The sequence below is a fragment of the Asterias amurensis genome, chromosome 4 (assembly GCF_032118995.1).
Source record: "Asterias amurensis chromosome 4, ASM3211899v1".
Classification (NCBI taxonomy): Eukaryota; Metazoa; Echinodermata; class Asteroidea; order Forcipulatida; family Asteriidae; genus Asterias; species Asterias amurensis.
The window spans coordinates 14191986-14202348 of NC_092651.1; the positions used below are offsets into that span (position 1 = coordinate 14191986).

At 38.9% G+C, this 10363-nt stretch overlaps 1 protein-coding gene across 2 annotated transcripts in view; it reads left to right on the plus strand.

Moving 5' to 3' along the window:
• LOC139935669 (E3 ubiquitin-protein ligase MYCBP2-like) overlaps positions 1-10363 on the plus strand; it is a 104035-nt gene that overhangs the window by 2803 nt on the left and 90869 nt on the right. For both annotated transcript variants that reach the window (XM_071930178.1, XM_071930179.1), the window contains exon 2: positions 9844-9916. In XM_071930178.1, coding sequence (XP_071786279.1) covers positions 9844-9916 — 73 coding nt within the window. The remainder of the gene's footprint in view (positions 1-9843; positions 9917-10363) is intronic.

Here is a 10363-nt window from a genome sequence, read left to right on the forward strand (position 1 = left end):
GTTGTCCGAACAGTCTAGTTGCCTGACGGAAGAGTTGTCTGAACACCATGGAGGAACAGTTTTATAAATGGAAGCATTGGTTTGCAACTAGGAAGGTGCTACTATTGTAACAAACCACTAAACAAAGACCAGTTATTTAAACTAAATGTTTGTGTAGGTTTTCATTTGATAAAACATACCGCCCAAAACAATTTTCATACCCATCCCAATTTTGACCTACGTCAAAATCCGTACCACAAAAAACCCCACTACAAACGCCGACATACGGATTTTTCCGTATTTGATTTATGCCTCTTTGGTTCTTCATAGTTTAACCTCTTTGGCCGTCTATAGACCAGAAATGTATCCCACAATCCTTTGCTTCAATACACACTATAGTCACACACACGTTCGCTGAGTTTCATGACGATTTTGATCAATGTTTTGGCAATAAGTGTATGTGCAGGCGCTTAGGCAAATACAGCCTGTTTTGCAAATAAATGCTTAGGCAGATATGGGTTAACAAACAGACAAACAATCAAACAAACAAATACCCAAACAACTAAACAAACAAACAAGCAAACAAACAAACAAACAAACAAACAAACAAACAAACAAACAAACACCAAACGAATGAACGAACGAAGGAACGAACGAACGAATGAACAAACAAACAAACAAACAAACAAACAAACAAACAAACAAACAAACAAACAAACAAACAAACAAACAAACACTAACCGCTTGGCCACAGCATGCATGATACTAACAATACAATAAACCGCACTCACATAGGAACATGTTGCCTTGGATCGGACGAGTTGGTATATAAAAAGCATTTGTAACCGTTTGTTATAAAATGCATGTATGATTGGAAAGATGTTTTAAAAGCAGAATACAATGATCCACACACATTTGCCTCGAAATTGCGTGGTTTTCCTTTTACTTTGCGAACTAACACGGTCGGCCATTTATAGGAGTAAAAAATTTGACTCCCATAAATGGCCGATCGTGTTAGTCGGCCATTTATGGGAGTAAAAAATTTGACTCCCATAAATGGCCGACCGTTTTAGTCGACGAGGTAAAAGGAAAACCGTGCAATTTCGAGGCATGTTTGTGTGAATCATTGTATTCTACTTTTACAACATCTTTCTAACCATGCATTTTATAACAAACGGTTACAAACGCTTTTGAAAGACCAACTTGACCGACCAAGGCAACATGTTCCTTTAATGTTGCCAGGCCTGCATGTTACGTTTTTGAAAGGGCAAGGGCACCAAGGCATGTTCTTCTTGGTAAAGGGCACCCTATGAGGAAATTGTAAATTTGTACTGTAGCATTTCAAGGGCACCAAGGCAATGACCAGGGGCATGGAGGCAATCGCCTTCATTGCCTCCGTGAAGTATCAGGCCTACTCTTGGCTACATCATGCCACAGCATGTTGCTGAAAACACTACATGTGTGCACTGTACTGTAGGTAGTCTTGGTGCAAGACGTTTCTCGTTTTCCTTTCACGCACACCACGGCCAATTCACCGACAGCGCCCGCGGTGAGTGGACTAAGTCAGGTGAGTCGGTGCACCGCTGTTGGTGAATTGGCCCCGGTGTGGCGGTTTCAACTTTCCGCCGTGTTCAGTTTTCCGAATGACCAAATACGGTAACATTACGTCATGCGATGCCTGCGCACAGCAAGCGAAAGTAGTCAATTTTTGGTGCCATATTGAGTCATCCGTGTTACTCTCCGGTAGCTGTCATGGCGGCGTCCACGAGTACAACGAGCGGCGAACGCGTGGATCGTATGAGAGAATTTGGTGTGAAGACCAAGCAAATTATCCTGTATTTAACCAGTGGCACAAGCAGTGTGACCTGGCTTAAAGTTGTACGCAGAATACGTGTAAAAGATGGGGCAAGAGAATGTGACTAAACAGAAAAGAATCGTTGTAGAAACAACTTGGGGTCACTGAGAGAGGGGCAATTCCACGTCATGGACATTACGTTTTGAGACATTTTTAGAACTTTGTTGGTCAGTTAAACACACCAAGTAGCTTTGATTTATAGTTTTGTGTTTGATACTAGTATCTTGTGTCCTAGTAAGTCAAATGATACTATGTATTTGGAAAAATTCAAATTAATTAAGGAGTCAAAGCACTGCTAACGAGCGTCATGGACATTACGAAAAACGGAAGTGGGTTTTGGGTACAACACACTCAATTCCAAAACTCTGTGAAGTTAAAGTTCAAAATTTTTAGAATACCTTTTTATTTGCTAAACAGGGAAGTAGTTAACATGAACAGTGATAATATTTTTAAGAAAACCTGTCAACTTTCTTGTTACACACCTTAATAGAGCGTCATGGACATTACATTTTGGGTTATTTTTAGCGTCATGGACATTACGTCAAACTTGTAAAATGATGCATCATGCTTTTTTCCTGAATTTGTAAACCCATGTGCTGCCTTGCTCTTAATATGGGTTTTAAACTATAATGAATGTCCCTATCTTAATGTTTAACCTCTTCCAAACATTTTTAAGAACCAAACCTCCCCCAGAATCTCACTTAAACCCCGCCCCTCGGTAAGTCCCCTTTTTGCACTTTCCGTCCACATCCAACCAGGCTGGCTTCTGCCTTGGAGTAGTTATGATAGACCAGAGATGTAGGTATACATGAAGTAACCATTTTTTTCTAATTATCTTTAACATAATTCCCTTTTATGTGTTTCTCACAAGGTGATTGTTCATCTTGAGTAATATACTGAACATCTTGCGTCAACATTTTGTGACGACAGTAAATGGAAATTAAACATCAAAGGTTTCTGTAATTTTCAAAGTTGATCTGGATACTGCTATGTTCAAGACTGGGTGAACAATTCCCAGAAGATCAGTTAAAATGAGTTGGGAGGACTTCTTGGGAGGAACAGGTCAAACCTAGATGCTTCCTTAGTTTTCCAAATACGAGACAGTCATTGAGGTCATCCTCTACACGTTCCACCTAGATTGACATGCAAAACAAGAACAGAGAACAACAAATGAGGGAAAGATTGGCTGCATGGGGCTTTGTTTATCACAATCATGTTTCCATGTTTTGTCTTGTTTTCTCTCTATACTTTTTCTGCCTCTCTACTCAAGTCTTAGCCATTCTGAAATTATGTAAAAATAAAAAATTACTTTATGTATGACCTCTTTGTATCCAAGCTATCCGTAGATGTGTACAAATCTGCATTACGCCTAGGCCTTGAGAAGTCTTCTTTGATGATAAAGTGTGTTTATAATGTCCTACATTCATTTAAACATGTCTCACCAACAGTTCACATACATTTCAGTATGAAAATGTCACTTTAATGTTTTTAGGAAAGATCAGTTCCATGAAAAAACTCACCTGAAAATCTCGGATTTGGGCTGTCAGTTTGTAGAATCTGTGCACGATGTTGCCACTAAACGCGCTGCTAAAAAAGGGCTTGAAACAAATTTCTGATGAGGTCTATGACAAATGTTCTCTTTGACTAGTCCAGGTTTACCTACAATAGGTCCAATTGATAAATTGTAGCATTTACCTTCAAAAAGGTAAGTTTCATGTGACATGTAATGTCCATGACGTAATGTCCATGACGCTAAATGTAATGTCCATGACGCTCGTTAGCACAGTTGTAATTAATTTTTTATTAATTTTCTTGCATTATAGGATTAGCCCCTAAAAACTAGCTTTGCGTATGAAGTCTCATGAAAATATCTCTTACTGGCTTTAGAATATAAAACTAAACACCATATAATGTCATGGACATTACATTTCATAATTGGTAATTAAGGGCTAATTAAAACGAGTGGCAGCACCCTGTGAATAAATTGACAATGAAGTTTCTTTAAAATTGTGAATACTTACCACCAGTTATATGTTTTAAGCCAAGAATAATTGAAATATCATCTAAAATGTAACCAGGAGGGCATTTTAGACAATTGTGCCAAACATTTCCCAAAAATCATGAATTTGGCACAAAAAAAACTTTTTTAATAAACGATGAAAAACATGGAAAACCAAGGAAAAAAAATGAAACAAACATAGATTTGAAATCACTAGGTATCACTCTTTCTTGCTACTTTAAATTTAAATCCACAAATTTGACTTCAATTTTTTGGGCCGAGGACACTTTTTGGTGGAATTGCCCAGAACTAGAGTACTCGCCAGGGTACTCGCGGCGGTATTTTTGTCTGACTACATCATATCACCCGGAAAACTGAACACGCCGGAAAGCTAAAACCGTTCGAACAATGTGTTGAAATGTCCGGCTACGTCACCCGGAAAACTGAACACGGCGGAAGACTGAAACCGCCACACCGGTGTGCGTGAAAGGAAAACGAGAACGTCTTGCACCAAAACTATAGGCCTACTGTAGGCCTAACAGTTCTTAATGTTTACATTGAAATATTTGAATTACATGTACTCAAGGCATGAATGACTCACAGAGTTCGATAAAAAAAATAACGGCTCAAATGGGAATGGTGAAGTACAACAGGAACTATTATTGGCACAACATCAACTATTCACACATATAAATCATCAAGTAGGATATTCAGGGATATGATTATCAATTTCAATTAGTTAACTTTCTATTTATTCGCTCCTTTTATATTTGTTTTTCTATACTACATGTACGATGATATGTACGAAAAATGAGTGGGCTTCTCCAAGAGCAAAGTTCAAGGCCCTGTCAAGAGATTGTCAATATGGCCAGAAGACAGACCCATAACACAACATGTCTTATTGTAGTATTGTTTACTGTTGGATTGTGTGTGTTGCACTTATTCAATTATTGAGACCTGTTCGAGCATGTGATTTTTTTTCTTTGACACGATGAGGCAATTTACCTGGAAACACAGGGTTCCCCAAAATGTTTGAATACATGAGACTTGCATGGTCTATTCTCATGAGGCCAAAGCCAAATAAAAAAAAAATCGCGTTGATGTTCCCCTTCCTCATCCTTTTTTGAGGCCACATCTTTTTTTCACTTTTTTTTTTTTTTTCCCAAAAAGAAAAATTTTCAGTGTATTTCTCGCTGAACTTACTTATAAATCTTTAACGAACTTGCTACTACAAAAAGTAAGTGTGACTTTAAAATGAAGAATTTGCGGCCAGTTTGAATTAAAATGCTTGGCAGCCACCTTTGAGAGAGAAAAAAAATGTAAAAAAAATTAAAAAGGCCCTCAACTTTGTTTTAGATGTACTTGGCCTACTGTGAACACCTCTTCTAAAGCTATGCTTTCAACCTACATATTGTACAAGGTGGTTCACTTAAATTTTATAATCCATCACTTTGTATGAAATCTATCTCCAAGTCAACGACTCTCAGCATTAGGCCAGAGGATATCAATTTTACAAAGAGTACAAACATCTTATCTTTTTGAGTTACCATAGTATTTTTATACTTCCTGACTGAAAAACCACGGGTTTTTGTAAAAAAAAATTATTTTCAATCAATGATTTGTCTCAATCGTATTTGAAGGTGCAGGGAGTTCCGTGAAAAAATTATAAAACCATGCATTTTGTTATCTACATTGTAGTATAACCCTCATTATGTAAACAATTACTAATATTGCAAGGTAAAATTTCATTGAAAGCAATTTGCACAGCAAAATCCGGCAGAGACACTAAGGTAATAGGGCACAAGGGGATTAACCAATTTTTCTAATGGGCTCCACTGGTCAATTATTTCCTTAGTTTCTTATCAATTGAATTTCTTACAAGCCCCTTTTCATTGTCCTGTTAAATGCCAGTTACTAAACACAAATGGTTCCATAATCGCGTATCAGAAGTGGTGAGTTGCCCCTTAACATTTTTGTGTAAGTTACATGTAAAAGGAGTTAATAATACGGCTTCAATGTTTAATTGATAGAGAAAAAAGGATGCAAAAAAAACATCAACACTTTTGGTCAAAAAGTAAAATAAATGCAAAAAATTATAATTGTTCAATGATTTCTTTCAACACAACACCCCTCCAGCTATGAAATGGTAAGGCCCTCCGCCGCCCTCGGGTAAACAACTCCTTGTAAGGGAATGCTGTGCGCGTCACGCGTATCGCGTGATGTGGCACAACTGTCCCGGCTGTTGCTCTCGACCAATAGGAATGAAGAAACTGTCTTATAAGCACAGGTGCAAGTTCGTGTGTCACGCCCATGTTTCAACACTTTTTACTGGTCATAAACAAAGGTTTATACACACCCACGTACCTTGCTCTCCACCAATAGGAGTAGCGAAACTGTCTGAGGTATTTATGAATTTAAGTAATAAAGTTTACCTATTGAAAGTGTTGTTAAACATGGCAAGTTCAAAGCACAATAGGTATACATACTTTGCAATTTAACTGTCAATCTTTTGGTAACTATTGTTTTTGTCATGTTGATAGGAATAAAAAAAGAGACTCCTTACTTTTGGACAGTTCTTTTTCACAGTTCATACTGTACATACTGTACGTGCGTAATACTGAACATGTGCGTGCACGCTCAGAGTCTCAAAAAAGAATATACATATGTCTGCTGCTTAGTGCTGAGTCAAGTCTGCCTGACTAATTATACATGTAACATTAGGAACATGATGAACATTTAACCACCTTTAACCAAGTCCCCCCACCCCAACCACCACCACTACCACCACCACATGAATGATATACCGATCAAAAAGCCACAACCAAAGTATCAAAGTGATAGCTTGAATCCATCCCCCCGCTTTAACCAGTCATATTCAAGTACTTCCATGATGACGTTATTGTTGGAAACAACTGGCAATGAAGCGAAACATGAAAGATCCCCACGTCCTCTCTTCGTCTATGCTGCGGCAATGGGATTATGTGACAAGCATCTATACAGAAACCCCTGAAACAGTTGGTGCCGTCCATGAGCCTGGCTAAGTCCAGGCAAAATGACAAGTCATAATTAGTCAATGCCCTTCTGATCGGGGACCGCAACTGGTGCAGATCCAGTTGGTTTCTGACTGAAGGCAATTTGTGGTTTGTGATAATTTGCAGGTTTTTTCACTTAGTGCAATTTGCTCAGTCAAGATTCATATTCGTCTACATTAACATTAATGTACATGTAGTATGGGCACTTATACATAAAGGTATTAAGTGAAAATTTGTTTGGACAACACTTGTTGAATACAGTTGACTCTCATTATTGCAAGGTTGCTGTGACTGGCCAAATTACCACTTTATAAAAGGAACAATACAAAGAGGATAGCAGAACAAAGAAACACAAAGCACAACTGAGATTTTGGAGTACAGATTGTTTTTTTTATAAAGCAGGATTCGGAACCTCTCTATAATGGTTCCTTTATAACAAGAGTTTACCATGTTTACTGCACAATCAACAGTCTGACACATCACAATACACTACATATAATTGGAGACAGGTGTGCGTTGTTTCTTTGCCCAACTTCGTACACCTGTACATGTATATGTAGAGCTGCAATTTGCTAAGGAAATTTAAATTGCTTGACAAATTACCCGGAACAACTTTGCAGGGAACCAGTAATTAAGAGAGTATATTTGAATGGCCTTTTGTGTGGCCTTTGGATACAACCGGCTGGTAATTTTTTTTTTGAGTTTTGGGTTTTAAAAACAAAGAAAAATTGACTGTGGTCAGAATAGACCGATCCAGTAGGCTCCGCCCACGACGCACGTGTGAGCAAGAACACGTGGGGCTCTCCGATGCCTTTCTGCACAACTCTGCCGTGCGCACCAAGCATACGCGCACGCATGTCGGACCTTCGTTGCGTTGTGATCCGGCAATACGCAATGGGGCAGAGCTTAGTGGATCGGTCTATTGAATAGATACGACCTCCGAATTAATGTGCAGGCGCTCTACCAACTAATCTACTTATATCTACATGTAGCACTAATGTTGGTGGTCTCCTTGTTTTGTCAATATTTTGTTGATGGGTGCCAGTCATTTAGAAGCCTTTTAAATTGTAACAGCGTATTAGGTCTAGACAGCTCAGTTGGTAGAGCACCAGCTCATTAATTTGGAGGTCAGAGGTTCACAGTTCCACTCTAGTAAAGTTGTCTTTGTTCAACCCAAAATAATATAAAATTTAACCGGGAGTTTGTCAGTAATGAAAACTATATAGCCCAACCCTGTGCGGTGTACAGTATTGCATGTTGTACACTAATTGACCGTATTGAATAACCCCTTTGTTGCTATGAAAGTCGCCATCTTGTAGGGCAAACCGTATGCGCGTCCAAACGCGAACATCAATAAAACACGCAGCACCAGCATTCCCGGTGTGATTTACGGCACATGCATGCACACACATGCACGCACACTTGCACAGACGCCATGTTGAAGGGCAGAATTTTGAACGGTGATGTCGTATTCAGTATGGTCTATAAGAGGCCTTTATGCACATGACATCATACAAGTAAGGACAAAAGAAGGTAGCTCATTGGCCGACTCTGTGCATTGCGCATACATGCGTTTTCCACTGTTTAAATGATGTCTTGATGGAGTGCATGAAGATCTGTTTGAAGTTTTAAAAAACAAACATGAACACTCAATAATTTACTTTCATCATATAGTATACAATAGTCCAAACTGTCTAGACTAGATATAATAAATGTCAAGAGGTTTATTTTCTTTGAATTCAATTTATTTTTACTCTTTAAACTGTACACACATGTCAAAATGTCACGATTTGGCCCGAATTCTCAGAGGACCGTGTCATAAAATTCCTGTGGTATGATTGCAGCGTGGGGAGATCTTTTGACAGACCATGTATTTGTTGATGGTGTTCCACCCTGGGCTTAACCAATTTCCTTGGGAAGGAAGCAATTTGACTTCCAGAAAGAGTAAACCATAGCCCCAGCTCAAATTTCCATCCAACATATTTTTGATTTCCACTGAAATGTTGATATTTTGCCTTGAATCCACCAGATCCCCTTTTTCCTGCTTACAGTAAATTTTAAATTTTGTTCTATCCCTGTTTTGTTGTTATTGAGATTTACTAATTAAAAACCTACAAACCGGTGGAGATCAATTGGAAAAGGAAAAGCAGTGATCTATTTCTCGCCTCGATGATGGTTAGTTGACACATCTCTCTGATTTGTCAACGATCTATTTTCACTGCTATATAAGTTTACTGTTGTGGTGTGTCGTGACCGAGCAGTCAAGCGCACTGAACTCAAGTCTGATGTTTCTGATCAGTAGAGTGTGGGTTCGAGTCCTGGTCTTGACACTTGTGTCCTTTGGCCAAACACTTAACCAATATTGTATTCCTCCTTCGGTTGGGACGAAAAGCTGTTGGTCACAAGCATTGTGCAATGTACCAGCCATCGATTTCACCAAACTCTTCCTAACTTAGGATTAATCTTAAGGACTTGGTAGGAGTTTAGTTCCGTATCCGAAGACGTTAGGACACATTTAACCCATCCTAAGTTAGGATGGGTTACTCGTCCTAACTCGTGATAGGATTAATCCTAGCGTTTTGCGAAGTCGGCTGCAGTACACTTTTTGTTTTGTCAATAGAAGGGGTTCGAACTGTTGTGTCTGGCTTGTAGGCTGCATTAAGCTTGAACCACCTTGTAAAATGATACATTCTATGTAAAATGGGTCATTCAAGCGTAGCTCTGCAAACTGTAATACAAAAATAATGGGTGTCTTGGGATGTCCTTTGGATGTGAAAAGTGTGATTATTATATCAGGCTGGTTGCTTAAACTTCTAAAGTAATAGGGATGGATTCAGGAGAATCAGGGTCAAATTTGACGATGTGTTTAATAAGGAAAGCACTTTATTTAGCAATGGAAAATAATTGATTCTTTAAAAACTGCATGTTTTGTGAACTTTCAAAATTTAAGTGTTTTTCTGTTTGTTTTTCTTCTGAAGGAAAAAGCCAACACAAGCCAAGAAGAATAAGAAGGATGGAGGTGACAAGGCGAAAAATACTGAAAAGATCAAGGTAATTTGAATGAACTTTGACCTTTGACCTTTATGTACAGTGATTGACCAACTTCGCTGCCGTGGGCAGTGCATTGTATTGATCCCTGTTGTCACTAAACTGGTACCCTGTCTTCATCCACAAGCTGACAAGGATAAAGAAAGGTACTTACTCGTCAGAACCAGTGATTTCATTGGATACAATGATTTCATTTAGTGTTTTGATTGGTTCGAGGTGACGTTTGGCAGCTGCACTTTTGGTCAAAGGTGAAAGGTGATTATGGACAGGGAATTGACCTAGGCTTGAGATCACTGTCTGGTGTAATAGACCGATCCATCAGGCTCCGCCCACGGCGCATGTGTGAGCAAGAACACGTGAGACTCTCCAATGCCGTTCTGCACAACTCTGCCACGCACGCCAAGCATACGCACACGCATGTCGGACCTTATTTTGTCTGACTTTTGGTTG